The 16,617-nt window shown below is 35.3% G+C and overlaps 1 protein-coding gene across 3 annotated transcripts in view; it reads left to right on the top strand.

Moving 5' to 3' along the window:
* The window catches only part of SMC1B (structural maintenance of chromosomes 1B), an 86,500-nt gene that overhangs the window by 42,110 nt on the left and 27,773 nt on the right, over positions 1-16,617 (top strand). For all 3 annotated transcript variants that reach the window (XM_027107944.1, XM_027107943.1, XM_027107942.1), the window contains exons 11-12: positions 1,066-1,245; positions 7,366-7,512. In XM_027107944.1, the coding sequence (XP_026963745.1) occupies positions 1,066-1,245; positions 7,366-7,512 (327 nt within the window). The remainder of the gene's footprint in view (positions 1-1,065; positions 1,246-7,365; positions 7,513-16,617) is intronic.

Here is a 16,617-nt window from a genome sequence, read left to right as displayed (position 1 = left end):
TCTCACTGATTTGTCCTTAACTTTTCTGAGTGTCAGTTTCATCATCTGTGAAGTGGAGGAATTAGTCCTTACCTTATTGTATTTTTGCAAGGAATCACTACATGTAGTACACCTAGCACAGTGCCTGGCACAGAGGAGGGACTCAGCAAATGCTAACTGGGTATTAATGGTTCAGACTTGGCCTTTTGTAGTTTCACACTTTTGTTTATACCTTCTGCCCACTAAAACTATTTAACCTAGTTCATCTGCCTGTTAAAATTCTGTTTTATGTATTTCATGCTTAAGAGTTTTTTCAAGGCACACTCATTTTTTAAAAATATAATACAGAAGTGTATCAAATATAAAGGAAATACTCCTACCTCATCTCAGTGCTCAATTCCTTTATCACAACTATTTTAGATTGCTTCCATCCATACAAATTTATATAAATATATGCTCCATATATATATGTGTGTGTATATATATGTGTGTGTGTATATATATATATATGTATATATATATACATATATATATATACACACATATTTTGGTTGTATATAGGGTTTTCCCTTTGTTTTGTTTTACAAAAATGAAATTATACTTGCTGTTTTTCAGTAATATATTGCAGACATCTTTTGATCTCTTTATCGATCCAACTTAAAAGTCATGTCAAAGAAGATGTAAAAGCTTTCCTGATCATTTAAGCCTAAAATGATTTTCTGAGTTCCATGCTGTTGTGCCACTCTTTTGAAAGTATGTAAATGGGTATTATCTCCCACTAGATTTTATGATTTTGAGAGCATGAAGGGCTTCTCATCTATTGCTTTATCCCAACTAGTTAGTGACAGAGTTGAATCTAGAAATTATATCTTCTGGCTTTTGATGAAGTGTATTTTTAAAAAATATTACACAAGCCAAAGGTGGGATATTGTTCATCAGGTTCTTGTCAAACTTTTATTGTGTATAAGTACATACTACTAATCATTTGCTTTCATGCTTATGTATATTCTTTGAAAAAGAATGTACTGAGTGTTTGGTTTTTATTTTAATACACCTAATATATCAAGTATATTTTAAACCGTTTAGATCAAACCAATCAATGAAAGATTACGGGAGATTAAAGGCTGTAAAATGGCGATTGATGTCATAAAGACTCAGTTTCCTCAGCTGAAGAAAGTAATTCAGTTTGTGTGTGGAAATGGCCTTGTCTGTGAGACTGTGGAAGAAGCAAGGCATATTGCCTTCAATGGACCTGAAAGACGGAAAGTAAGAGGCTTAGATTGTACTTTCGGATAATTTGAAGCAGTATTTATAAGACTAACATATTACACACACAAATATCTATATATGCTTTCATATGTTCTCTTATGTAGGGGAAACTAAAATAGAACCTAAGATGTTAATGGCTTCAGTAGTTTTTATAATGTTCAGTTTTCAAAAAATTAATTTCTCTAATACTTCCCCAAATCATAAATCATATTTTGGACGTTAGATTTACTGTAGTGAGAGCCTAAAGCTCTTAATTTTTTTTTACTCTATATACAATAAATGCCCCTGTCGAATCTCAGATTTTCCCTGTACTTACGTATATAATACGTGTGTTTCTGAATACCAGAAAAGATTTTAGGTGCTTATTTTACATTCTGGGTTAATTCTTCCATAGCTCAATGGAGATATTAACTGTTCTTTTACACATTCAAGGTTTTAACACATTTTGAAGTTGTAGAAATAGCACAATTGAAACGAGGTTACTAGATACCAGTCTCTCAAGGGAGTAATTTTGGTTTTAAAAATATTGTTTTACTGTCAATTGAAATAGAGTTTGTATTTAGTTAAGCAGTATTAAATTCTTCGAATTATCTGACATAGTTTTTCTTAAAACTACATCTGTGATGAAATGTAACACAATGCCTCAGGGCATAAACTATGGAGTAAGACCAGTGATACTACTTAGTAATTAATTATGTGACTTTAGGCAAGTTTCTAAACCTCTAATTTTAGTTTGTTCATCTAAATTTGGGGAAATAATAGTACTTATTTCATAGAGTTATAGGATTAAAATAAGTAATAACATGCAAAATGCTTTTATAGTGCCTAGGAAATAGCTCTCAAAAAGTGATAGTCATTTTTTATTTACTAGTCATTTTACGTATTTGATCTGGAATGTCCAGAATCGCAAATTAACACAAAGTGGGGGGGTTTGGGCTATTCTTATGAAAGATAGGAATTTCCAGTATTAAATGTATTGACTTGTCTAATATGATTAACTTCTCATACATTTTAGTAGTTATATCTATAATTATCTTAATGATAATGTGATCACTGTCTTAGTAATCACTGTCATTGATTTCTACATATTAAATTTAAGCAGGTGTAATAAGTGAGCGACTACAGTATCTTCCTTATTTTGCTACCTAATTAACTATGGTAAAATTGATTTTTGAATATTTGTAAAATTGATTTTTGAAGATTTGTGTGGTCAATTTAAAGAAGTCACAGGAAAATACGATTGTGTTTAACCCTTCCTTCATTCAACATATATTTATGGTTTATATCTTGTCCACAGTAACATGCCTTACCCCTTGAGGCTGTATTTTGTTCTTATCGTTATTTCAAAATTTTAATCAGGTTTATTTGTCATATTTTTACATTAAGTATATTCCAGGGAGTCTTATCTTCTTCCTATTACTGTTATTCCACTTGAAGAATATTCTCTGTGTTTTAGGATGCATAAAACATTTGGATAGGGAGTTCCCTGGTGGTTCAGGGGTTACGATCCTGTTCTTCCACTGCCAGGGTGGGGAGTGGGTGGCGCGGCTTAGATCCCTGGTCAGGTAACTAAGCTCCTGCATGCCATGTGCGTGACCAAAAAAACGACAAAAAAAAACCCAAATATGGGAAATGCCCATTAAAACTACACTGAAATACTATTTTCACCTGTGAGATTGATCAACATAAAAAAGTTTGATAACACTTTATGGGGAAAGAGACCCTTGCATTCACTGCTGTGGGTGTGTGAATTTGTACCAGCTCTGTGAAGGGCAATTCTAGCAGTTGTACTTCTTCAGAACGTTACATACACATGTATATGAAATGATATATATAAAGAGTTATTCATCGAACCACTGTATGTAGCAAGCAAAATTGGAAACAATTTGCACAAGACTATGTTCAATAAAATTATAATACGTTCATAGAATGGGACACTATGCAACCTTAAATAAGAATGAAGCTCTTTATATACAAGTGTCAGACAATCTCCAAGATACATTCAGTTAAAAAAAAAGTAATAAGTAGACTAGAGTGTAGTATGTTACCATTTATGTAAAAAATGGGGAAAGAAGAGATATATGTGTGTGTTTGTTTATGCAAAAATATTTCTGGAAGAATACATAAGAAATTGACAGCATCGATTACCTCTGGGGAGGATAACTGGGTGGTGGTGTCTAGCAATGCCAGGGAGATTTCTTACTCTTTACTCTTGTATTTTTTGGATTTTGAACTCATGAATATTTTACCCATTCAGAAATAAAAGCAAAGGTTAAAGTATATTATTTTCCATATCAGTGAAAGGCAACTTAAAAACTAGGTATAATCTGCATAACACAAAAATTATGGAGGATCTACTTGTAACACTGAAACAGTATTTCTTGAAACAGTTGAAGCTGGCTCAGTGGAATGATTGGTTAGCCCTCAGGGCAAATTTTTAATGCCAAAAAATTTCTCCTTTTCCTAAGCCATGTTCTCTGGAACTTTTATTTAATGCTATTTAAAAATTCCTCCAACTCCTTGTTTTATATAAGATCCCAGTTGTGCCAGCCGTGGTATTTTTTCAGGAATGCAACCTCCAAAGTAGGCATAGGATTACTGCACTGAGCAACCACTGTAAGCTATAAGTTAAGGAATTTGCAGGCTGGAAATAGAAATTATAGTCCTTCCAGAATAGGAATTTGATTGTAAATCAAATGTAAATAGGTTATTTGATACTAAATTTACTTTTAGAAGAAGTAAATTATTTTAATAAACCTAGAAACTATCAAAAAAAAACCCTGTAATTCTATGAATTGTTGCCCATTGCATTTTTAGAATTGAAGGTCTATAACATGGTGGTTATTGAGAATATGGACATTAAAAAAAAAAAGAACATGGACATAGATGTTTGACCAACTTTTGGTTTAGGAATTTTAGTCCCTGTGTATGACTTTAGGCAAGTTTCTTAATATCTTTAAGCCCCAATCTATAAAATGGAAATCATATTTACCTCACGGGGTTGAAACATAGAATTGAATAGCATAAATGCACTCTGTCAAGCACAGTATGGTAAATGGTTGCCATGACAACAGCAGCAGCCAACGAAGCAATGAAAGTAAAAAGAGTCTCAGAACACCGTTTGTCCCTCTGCTCTGAGACAGGAAGTTGACTTGCCCAAGTATGGCTGGGAAGAGAGAGTTGGCATTAGAACACCATGTGTATTATGACAGATTCTTAGCTCAAAGTTCTCAATACACTTCTCTCTCTTCTCTCCAAGCCAGCCCATGGATTTTTTTCCTTTGTGTTACATTTGGCTTTTACATATCGGAAACACAAGTTAATAAATGTTCATTTTGGGAAAAAGAGCTCAAAAAGGAAAATAACCATCCCTAACATGTCCTCTAGAATAGAGTTGCCAGATAAAATGTTTGGACATACATTTAAAAGTTATTTGTTGTTTATGTGAAATTCAAATTTACCTGGGCATCCTGTATTCCTATTTGCTAAGTCTGGCAACCATACCCTAGAAAGATCTACTGAGTATTGTGGTATATATGCCATATATTTGATAATCAACTATATTACTCTTACCCTTTATAGGTATTGGTGTATGTATAATTGAGTCTTTACTATGAGATCAAAATATATTTACTTAACTTCACTTTTTTTTAATCGTATCACTTTTATATTTTAATTTAATCTAGAATTCATTTTAATATGTATTATTAGATGTAAGTATTAGCTTTTTCCCCCTAAATGGTTAATTACCGGTCCCAACATCATATATTGAATAATTTTTCTTCTTCCTACTTATTTGATCGAATTTACTGATTTCTCATCAGAGTCTAAATTATTTATACTTTGTTCTTTTTTCACCTAGTATAATGTGTTATCTCTAATTATTATTTGTAGCTATCTTATTGTATATTTATATTTATTATAATAATCTTTATTATAATCTATAAAAGAATAATTTCTTTTAGGAAATAGTCAAGATATACATTATAAATAAGTAAACTATTAGCCCACAAGCACTATAAAATCATCATGTATAAAACTACACTCAGGTTCTTCTTTCTAGATCTTGATCCCTCTCCTGTATTCTTCAATTCTTAGTACCACTATTCTAACCAATGAAATTCTGTTTTCTCCTCATGGATTTCCTTGTAACCTCTACAATTCCCAAGGTTTTCTGATTATACCACCTAAATATTTCTCAAATCTTTTTCCTTTTCTTCACTGTAGGTATTGGCTGATTTCATACCATCACCTCTGGCTTCACTTGGACCACCCCATTTTCTAGATACTTGCCAGATTGGTGTACTTAAAGTTCATATCTGACCATTTCACTCTCCTATTTGCTGTTAGACTGTTCAGTGCTAATCCCCCAGCCCCCTCCACAAGCCCCATCAGTCCTCATTTGTATTTGATCCACATTCTTCCTGTGATGACATACTGAGAACTCTGTGATCTGCCCTGTCTACCAGCCTCATTCTTTCCCTTCTTTCTTGAAATACAGACACATAGCTAGAGCTCTAGGAGTCATCTTGGACTACAAAATGACTTGAGATTGTCATAAAAGAAACACTGACACACACATCACTAGTGACACACTGTAGATGTAAAGTAAGCTTTATTTAGAACAACTTAAAAGCAGAGAAGCAGTGGAGCCTGTGTATTTCCTCAGCTTTCATTCCACAGAGGTGGGCTTTGGCCAGGCAGAAACAGCGTGAGCTAAAAGTGTTCCAGGAGGGGGAAGCTGCCTCCATACCACTTTATATTTTTATGGGGAGGTCGGAGGAGTAAGCTGATCACGTAACAGTGGGCTTCCTGGTCAGGGAAGCTGCTTTCCAGACCAGCCAGAGCTTATCTACAGGAGTTCAGTTTCCATGCCATGGCTGTTGGTATCCAGTAGAGATCTAGTCTCCTTCCAAAGTTCAGACCTGATGAGAAAACTCATTGCCAAGCTAACCGTTGGGAGGGGAGGGAGCCCCCAGGGCCTTCCAGAAAATAAGAAGCCTGTCTCCCTTGAGGAGTAATCCAAGTACTAAGGATGGTAGAGCAATATTATAGGAGTCTTTTTTTGTTAACTATGCAACCACCATACATACGCTGGAATGTTTACCTCTGTAATTGCAAAAGAGAAATAAACTAAGTTTTCTGTTAAATATAATTAATGTACTTCTAACTAGTACCTCTGATAAGATACAGTGAACGCCTTCAACTCCACTGGAAGCCTTCTGTGAACCTTCCAGGCTGGGTTGGAGCACCCAAGTTTTAAGCTTCCAGATTACTCTGTGTTTTTATTGTCTCATACTTTACATTGTACTGATATGTTTATATGTTTCTTTTTCCTACCAGCATGACTCCCTAAGGGTCAGTACCATATTTCACTCCCTTTTGGTCACTCCAGTCCCCAGTATAGAATGTTTCAAACACAGCAGCCACAAAGAGAATGTTTGACTGAATGCAGGAATGAATGAGATTCCTGTCAGCTTTTTTTAAAATTAGTTCACATTACGTGGTTTTAGTCCTCCACAGCCTGTCTCCTCTGCTTTGACTAATTGATTAGAAACATTCGCAGAACACTGAGAATTGCTTTCATTTATTCTATAAAGCATATGGTTACTCATAGGGCTATAAACTTTAAGCTATTTTATACCTTTGACTCCATTTAAGTTTTTTCTTGGTCCCAGTTTCATATTCATTTTAGAGAATGTGATATTTTTGATATCCTAAAGTAACTAAGGCTGTTTTCATAGTATGTCTTTGACATGTGATGTCAGATTCTTTAAAATACAGTATTATATAATACAAACTATGAGATATTAAATACAAATACTCCTGGTTTTTTCTTCTCAATATTGAATATGTTTAGAACTAATATATAATTTTATTTTGAAATTTTTAGATTGCTGCTAATTTGTTGCCTAGAATTGTTTGGGCCTTAGCAAAACAGGGTTTTGTATTTGAGTTTGTTGGCTGGTGTCCCTCATAAGCTAGTTATCTTATTAGTGGAGTTCAGTAAGTAGTTTTTCTCATCTACAAAGTCTCAGCTGTGAAAGTTGTCATATTACGTTCTGTTTTTATCTTTATGTACATTTCTCCAAGGTAAAATATTTTTAATTTTTACAGACAGTAGCTCTTGATGGAACGTTATTTTTAAAATCTGGAGTCATCTCTGGAGGGTCAAGTGACTTAAAATACAAGGCTAGATGCTGGGATGAGAAAGAATTAAAGAATTTAAGAGACAGGAGAACTCAGCTAATCCAAGAATTAAAGGTAAATCCATGTTGTAAAAATTGTAGAATACCAAGTAGAGTAATTGTGTTTTTAAGCTAATTTCTTGGGTAATAAAAGTACCATGCCTATAGTTTAAAAGATTCAAATTATGCAGAATGGAATAAAGTAAAAAATAAAAATCTTTCCCTTACCCATCCTTACATCTCAGTGGTATTTGTTAAACATAGTTTGATACATAACCTCCAGAAATGTACTCTGTGTATGCAAGCATATGTGTTATTTTTCTGATTTGTTTTATTATGGACTTTTGCTATTGATGGTGTTTGCAGCAAGCTTTTTCACTGAATACCATAACGTGGACATGTTTTCATTTTAGCATATAGAGAACCATTTTATTTTTAATGAATCCTGCCTGGCGTTTCATTATATAGATTTTGCTTATTTAACCAGAGTCTAAAAATGGACATTTGGTTTTTGCTATTACAAATGATGCAGCATTAAACTTTCTTTAGAGAGGGAAAATAACACAGTGCCTAAGAATATAAATCCTATAGCCACACTGCCTGAGTTTGAATCCTGACTCTGCCACTTACCAGCAGCAGTATGACCTTAGGCAACTTACCTTGCCCCTTTGTACCTTAATTTCCCATCTGTAAAATGGGGATAATAAAAGGACCTTCCTTGTAGAATTATTTTAAAGATTAAATCAGATTTTCCAGGTAAAATACTTAAAACAATGCCTGGCAAAAATCTAAGCATTATATAAATGTTTGTTGTTATATCTTTACTTGTACCTCTAAGATGATTTCCTACATGTGGAATTTCTGGGTCTAAGGATGTGTGTATTTAAAATGTTGATAGATACAGCTAAGTTCCCATCAAAAGAAACCTGTAGTAGAGTGTGTATGTTCCTAGATTGCAACACTAGATACTAACAAATATTTTAATCTTTGCCAATCTGGTAAAGAAAAAAGTGTAATCTAATTGTTTGAATATGCAATTCTTAATAACTGAGGTTGAGCATTGACTCATGTATTTATTGGTTCTTTGTAATTTTTTTCTTCTGTGAACTTTTTTTTAAAATAAACTTATTTGTTTATTTATTTATTTTGGGCTATGTTGGGTCTTCGTTGCTGCGTGCGGGCTTTCTCTAGTTGCAGCGAGCGGGGGCTACTCTTCATTGCAGTACGCAGGCTTCTCACTGCAGTGGCTTCTCTTGTTCCAGAGCGCAGGCTCTAGGCACGTGGGCTTCAGTAGTTGTGGCACACGGGATCAGTAGTTGTGGCTCGCAGGCTCTAGAGCGCAGACTCAGTAGTTGTGGCGCCTGGGCTTAGTTGCTCCATGGCATGTGGCATCTTCCCGGACCAGGGCTGGAACCCATGTCCCAGGCATTGGCAGATGGATCTTAACCACTGCGCCACTAGGGAAGTCCTCTTCTGTGAAATTCTTATTTATTTCCTGTGCATGTTTTTCTATTAGGTATTTGTTATTTTATTACCTACTTTAAGAATTATTTGTATTATAAATAAATTACCCTTTAGTCATGTATGTTGTAAATATATTCATGTTCATGTTTCAGTATTTCATGTTATAAATATATTTTCCCCATTTTTTTTTTTCTTGCGGTACGCGGGCCTCTCACGGCCGTGGCCTCTCCCGTTGCGGAGCACAGGCTCCAGACGCGCAGGCCCAGCGCCCATGGCTCACGGGCCCAACCGCTCCGCGGCATGTGGGATCCTCCTGGACCCGTGTCCCCTGCATTGGCAGGCAGACTCTCAACCACTGCACCACCAGGGAAGCCCCGGAAATATATTCTCTATTCAACTTTTTTTGTCGGCTATATTGAAATGTAATTTATATACAATAAGTCACCAATTTTAAGTGTATGATTCAATAAGTTTTGACAAATGTATGTAGTCGTGTAACCACCACCAAAATCATGATATAGAACATTTCCATAACCCCCCAAAATTCCTTTGGGCTCCTTTGTACCCCCTGGACCCTCTGGACCCTGGCAACCCAATCTACTTTCTATCATTGTAGCTTTTTCTGACTTAGAATTTCATATAAATGGAATCATACAGTAAGTAGTCTTTTGTGTTATGCTTTCTTCATTTAACCTAGTGCTTTTGAAATTCATATTGTGTGTATCAAAAGTTTATTCCTTTTTGCCATTCAGTATCTGTTTGACATTTGACCTTGTTTTATCATACATGTATTTTTAATCTTTATGTAGCCAAATTTATTAATCTTTTATAATTTCTGGATTTCAGTGTCATGCTCAGAAAGACCTTATTCTTTCTGAAAATGACAAAAGAAATTCAATAATGCTTCCTTCCAAAGTATCATTTGTTGAATATTGTAATCCCACACACACACTTACTTGAAATGTCAACCTTAACAGATACTAAGTCAGTAGAATGCTTTTAGATTATTTATTTTTCCTATTTAGCTTTCTTCCTTTGTGTATACAAATGACCAGTTTTTGATTCAAGGAGATATTCTGGCAAGGTTACTCCGCTAATTTTAATCTTTCTCTGTAAGCATAAGACTGCAAATTATGTTTTGATCTAAGTAAGATATATAAATAAATATTCAGCTTCTAAAGATTTTACAAATTTAGGCCTAGGCACAGAGAAAGTTCTAGGAAGGTGGCAACTTGAAATGAATCTGGTTTCCTATCCACGTTTATACTAAGCTCTTTACCTGTGTGTCTCACCTGAACCTAGTGGGGAGTTGGGTGCAAATGATGTCTTGGGTTCTGGGGGAGGCCACCAGGAAAAGCTGATGCAGGGCTTCTGTTGATGTTTGAAGAGTGCTGGGAGAAGAATCAGGACATAGGGGAATCCTGGGGGAAGGTTAAATATTTGTCCCATGTGAATATGCGTAGTCTTGAACCCCATGAAGCTAAATATTTGTAGGTTGTGGCCTCCCTATTCCTGAGTTTGGGAGAGGCCAAAGAGACCAGAGAGACGTCTTTTCCTCCGTCTCAGAGTGGGACACTGACAGTTTTCTGTTGTAATTGCTGGCCTTTGGGTGTAGAGACTGCTTGTGGGGCAGCTGCCATTTAGGATACCTTAATACCCAGACCTGATCCTCAGTAGGGAAAGAAATGCACAAATGCATTTGAAGTGTTCCAGGAGCCATCAACACTTGAACAAAAAAGTAGCAGTAAGGAAATACAATGTAGTGTCAACCCTCTCTCTGTCCCCACACACAAAAAAAGACTTTCTGGCACTAATAAATGTATTTCTAAACTATAGAATGCTGTAGGTGGATTGAGGGATGGGATTGCCATTATTGAGAACCAAATTAATAACCTGGAAGACCAAGTGGAACAGTATCTCAATGAGGGGGAAAAAATCACAAAGCTAAGGAAATCATGAGAAAAATAGAGACTTTAAGAGAATAATAAGTTTCAGAAAGAGGAAAGGGAGCACAGAGGAGAGGAAATAATTAAACAAAAAAGAAGAAATGTCTCTAACTGAGGATCCACCTTAATTTACCAATTGAAAGGACACACGCAGTTCCATGTAGGTTTAATGAGAAAAGCCACACATTAATACAGAAGTCCTAGGTTTTAGAGGCAAGGCTAAAATACGAAAATACGCCACCCCCCTTTAAAAAATATTCCTTGTATTTTTTTTTTTTTAAATCAAGCTCGTATCCGACTACAAAACTAGATGAGACTGGAATAACAGCTATAGGCAACTGAGGGAAAAGGGCTACATCCCAAGATATCATTTACCTTTCAGGAATCTGCAGATAAGCAGATTCAGAGATAATGTCATGCACATACTCCATGTGACAAAAATACCAGAGAAAGTACTCTAAGCAACACATGGATTAGAACAGACCTAATTATAATAAATGAATAGTGCTAAACTAACTCAGCAAAACCTGGGAACTAGAGATGGAGACAGAAGTAAATATGTTCCAGAGGTCTTATCTGTGAGGAGATGAAGAAGTAAGAATATTCTAAAGATTGTATCTTGGTGGGACTAGAGTGTTTAAAAGTACACTAACACAGGAACAAATAACAAAAATAATGCATGAAAAGAATAAAAGATAAAAAGTAAGATGGAGGAAATAAAATTTTTGTTTATTAGTCATTACAGTAAACATGAGTGGATTTAAGTTTCCCATTAAAAGACCAAGATCATCATAGCTTAAAATAAGGCAAAACTCAGCTAAATGTCATTTGTAAGAAATTGTCTTAAAATTGAATGTTGAAAATTATGGGATGAACACCTGGCAAACGCAAACAAAAAAGAACAGGAGTGACAATATCAGACAATGTGAACTTTAAGGTTAAAAATCCTCACCTATAGTAAGCTTTCAATAAATATTTATTGAATGAATTGAATAAAGAAGGACATTATATATTAAAAAACAAGATTTCCATTTTAAACCTCTTTGCAGCACATAGTACCTAAATATTTAAAGCAAGGATAGTTAATAAAAATGAAATTATAGTGAAACATTTCACTGTATGTCTTTCAAAACTGGACAGATCTAGTAGACAAAAACAGTAACTTAGCGGAATTGGTAATACAATCAATAAGCTTAAATCCAGATTCTATTTCTAACACTTATTAGCAGTGTGACTCTGAGTAAGTTACTTAAATACTTTTATGCTTTAATTTTCTCATCAATAATAATGGGGATAATAATAGTACCTATTTCATAGCATTGTTAAGAGGATTAAGTAGGTTAATGTAAACTTTACAAAACAATAAGTGCTCAATAAATGTGAGATATTATTTAAAATAACTATGAAACACTAAAAACTGATCATATGCTTGTCCACAATGGAAACTTCAATAGTTTTTTTAAAGTAGAGATTTTTATTCGTCATCTTGATCATAATTTAATGAAATAGAAATAGTGACCAAAAAAATCTTTGTCTACATAAAAATTCAGAAACGTACTTGTAGATAGTTTGGGGATCAAACAAGCAATCAAGAAGAAAGTTACAAAATGTCTTGAAAATGGTGAATACAAAATCTTTGAGATACAGTAAAGCTACATCAAAAGGAAAATACCTTCATTATTAAAGAAGAAAGATGAAATATAAGGGAATTTATTACTTTAAAAAATTAGAACCACCACAAAATAAACAGCAATAACGGAAATTTTTAAAGCTGCAATTAACTAAATAGAAAACTCCAAATAGAAAAGGGAAAAATGAATCTAAAGCTGGTTCTTTTGAAAGACTAATAAAATAGATAAACTCTTTGCAACTCCAATGAAGGGAAGAAAAGTTAGAAGTAATCATGTACAGATCAGGAATGAGAAAATTAAAATAATTTTAAGAGAATCTTACAAGCAAATAATTATATAGTAAAAAAAATTGAAAATCTGTAAGGATGATGTTCAGAAAAATATAAATTGCCAAGATCGACCAGAAAAAAAGTGGAACATTTGAAAAATGAGGCAGTGGCAGGCAGTGGTGTAGTTGGTTGGCCCAGTACCTATCCACAACCTTTTCCTTCCTTGCTTGCCTCTATTGTAGAATCATAAAAAACTAAAGCAACTTGATTTCCCAACTTTCCTTGTAGCTAGTGGTGGCCCTGTGGCAGTTTTGGAGATATAAATGGGAATGTTGGTATTATCTTTTGCATTTTCTTCTTCCTGACTGGAACGCATTCAAGAGGCTTGGAGATGCAGCAGCAGTTTGGCACCAAGAAACAGCAAGCTTGAGTATAAAAACCATTGTATAAAGAAGCTGAAAGTTGATGCCATTGTTGAGCTGCATCACTGTAGACTGCTTTTGTGTGAGAAAAAAAAAAAAAAAACACATTTTTTTAAGCCATGGTTAGTTGAATGATCTCTCATTGAAAAAAGACTCCAGGAATATAAAATAGTGCAGCAGCTATGGAAAACAGTGTGGTGGCTACTCAGGAAATTAAAAATAGAATTATTGTATGATCCAGCAATTCTGCTTCTGGGTATATACCCCAAGGAATTGAAAGCAGGGTCTGGAATAATACCTGTACACCCATGTTTATAACAGCATTATTCACAATAGCCAAAAAGTAGAAGCAACCCAAGTGTTCATCAGCAGATGAATGGATAAACAAAATATGGTCTCTACATATAATGGAATATTATTCAGCCTTAAAAAGGGAGGAAATTCTAACACATGCTACAAAATGGATGACTCTTGAAGATGTTAGCTATGTGAAATAAGCAAGTCACAAAAGGACAAATACTGTATGATTCTACTACTTATATGAGGTACCTAGAGTAGTCTCATTCATAGAGACAGAAAAGTAGAATGATGGTTGCCAGGGCCTGGGGGATTAGAATGGGGAGTTGTTTCATGGGTCTAGTTTTAAGTTTTGCAAGGTGAAAAGAGTTCTGGAAATTGGTTGCACAGCAATGAAAATGTGCTTAAACACTATTGAACTGTACACTTTAAAATGATAAAGACGGTAAATTTTATGTATATTTTGCCACAATTAAAAAAGAAAAAGACTGGGACCAGATGGGTTTATAGCTCAGTTCTGTCTAATATAATTCTAATGTTACATAAGCCGTTCTAGATCATAGAAAAAGATGGAAACTTCTCAGTTTATTTACTAAAGGTAGTATAACTTTTTTAAATATAAATTTATTATTTATTTATTACTTTTGGCTGCGTTGGGTCTTCATTGCTGCATGTGGGCCTTCTGTAGTTGCGGCGAGCAGGGGCTACTCTTCGCTTTTGTTGCGGTATGTGGGCTTCTCATTGCGGTGGCTTCTCTTGTTGTGGAACATGGACTCTAGGTGCGTAGCTGTGGCGCATGGGCTCAGTAGTTGTGGCTCGCAGGCTCTAGAGTGCACACTCAGTAGTTGTGGCGCATGGGCTTAGTTGCTCCACAGCATATGGGATCTTCCCGGATCAGGGCTTGAACCTGTGTCCCCCGCATTGGTCCGCAGATTCTTAACCACTGCGCCACCAGGGAAGCCCCAGTATAACTTTAATATCAAATATTATAAAGATACTACAAAAAATAAAACTAAAGACTGGCTTCCCTTGTGAGTATAAATATGTAATTTCTAAATTAAATATTACTATAGAGAATTTAGCAATGTAGTAAAAGAAAAATACATCTGCTGAATGGAATTTTTTCTAAGAATACATGGGTATTTCAGTATTAAGTGATCGATCAACATAATCCATTACATTAACAAATTAAAGGCAGGAGAAAAATCATATGATCATACATAAAAAGGCATTTGATAAAGTTCAGCAGCTAGTCCTAATTAAAATTCTAAGTAGAAGAGTAATTGGTGGAAATCACTTCAATAAAATAAAAAATAGCTCTTACCCAAAACTAACAGAAATAATTGCTAAATGGTAAAACATAAAAACTGTTTTAGTTAAAATCAGGAAGTAGAGATATGGGCTATCACTGTTATTATTTAACATGATCTTAGAAGTTATATTAAATATAGTCACAAAATGAAATAATTTGTATAAATTTTTGAAAAGAAGAGAAAAATTGACTCTTTGCTGATAATAAGACTGTAGTTTAAAAACTACTAGATTTAATAAGATAATGGAAGGGCTATATAAATAAACAAAACTGTGTAGTTTTTCTCTATACTATCAAAAAGCATCTAAAAAGGGAATAATAGGAATAGGAATTCCTGCTCACAATAGGAATAAAGATAAGTATAAAGGCACAGTAACTATTAGAAAAATAAATCTTATTGAAGGACAAAACAACTGAAAGGAAAGACATACTACATTCTTGGGTTAGAAGTCCTCCAATTAATGTAACTTCAATGCAAGTTCAATTAAAATATTACCAAGAGGGCTTCCCTGGTGGCGCAGTGGTTGAGAATCTGCCTGCCAATGCAGGGGACACGGGTTCTATCCCTGGTCTGGGAGGATCCCACATGCCGCGGAGCAACTAGGCCCATGAGCCACAATTTCTGAGCCTGTGCGTCTGGAGCCTGTGCTCCGCAACAAGAGAGGCCGCGATAGTGAGAGGCCCGCGCACCGCGATGAAGAGCGGCCCCCGCTTGCTGCAAGTAGAGAAAGCCCTCGCACAGAAACGAAGACCCAACATAGCCATAAATTAATTAATTAATTAATTTTTTTAAAAAAAGGAGAACAGACCACTCAAAAGTCATAAGGAGAGACTGCTTCCTTTAAAAAAAAAAAAAAAAATATATATATATATATATATATATATATATATATTACCAAGAGGGGGGACTTCCCTGGTGGTGCAGTGGTTAAGAATCCGCCTGACAGTGCAGGGGACACAGGATCAATCCCTGGTCTGGGAAAATCCCACATGCTGCAGAGCAACTAAGCCGGTGAGCCACAACTACAGAGCCCACGTGCTGCAATTACTGAAGCCCACGCACGTAAAGCCTGTGCTCTGCAACAAGAGAAGCCACAGCAATAAGAAGCCCACACACCGCAACGAAGTGTAGCCCCTGCTCGCCGCAACTAGAGAAAGCCCAGGCATAGCAACGAAGACCCAACGCGGCCAAAAATCAATAAGTAAATAAATTAAAAAAATTTTTTTAAATTACCAAGAGGACTTCCCTGGCCTGCCAATGCAGGGGACACGGGTTCGATCCTTGGTCCAGGAGGATCCACATGCCGCGGAGCAGCTAAGCCCGTGCGCCACAACTGCTGAGCCTGCGCTCTAGAGCCCGTGCTCCGCAACAAGAGAAGCCACCGCGATGAGAAGCCTGCACACCACAACAAAGAGTAGCCCCTGCTTGCGCAACTAGAGAAAAGCCCACGCAGCACCAAAGACAAAATGCAGTTAAAAAAAATAAAAGATATATATATATATATATATATATATATAAAACCAAGAATTTTTTATTTGATAAAATGATCCTCTAATTCTTACAAAGGAAGAATTTCCTGAGACTAGTCAAAAAATAGGTATAACAAAAGAGAGTGTGGTAGAACTTGTGGTAGTATTGTATGTTACCAGCATACAGAATACTATGAAAAGCCATTGTAACCAAGCTGAGGTGGTATTGGCATAGGAATGGGCAGATTAATGAAAAAGAATAAGGACTTCAGGAATAGGGCCCAGTATATGTGATAATTTAATATACAACTAAAATGATGTTTTAGTTTGGTGGGAAAAGGTTAGATTATTTAGTAAATGGTATTGGCAC

The sequence above is a fragment of the Aethalodelphis obliquidens genome, unplaced genomic scaffold (genome assembly GCF_003676395.1).
Source record: "Aethalodelphis obliquidens isolate GAN/ISIS:26980383/991018 unplaced genomic scaffold, ASM367639v1 scaffold8, whole genome shotgun sequence".
Lineage (NCBI taxonomy): Eukaryota > Metazoa > Chordata > Mammalia > Artiodactyla > Delphinidae > Aethalodelphis > Aethalodelphis obliquidens.
This window is presented reverse-complemented; position numbering and strand designations above follow the sequence as displayed.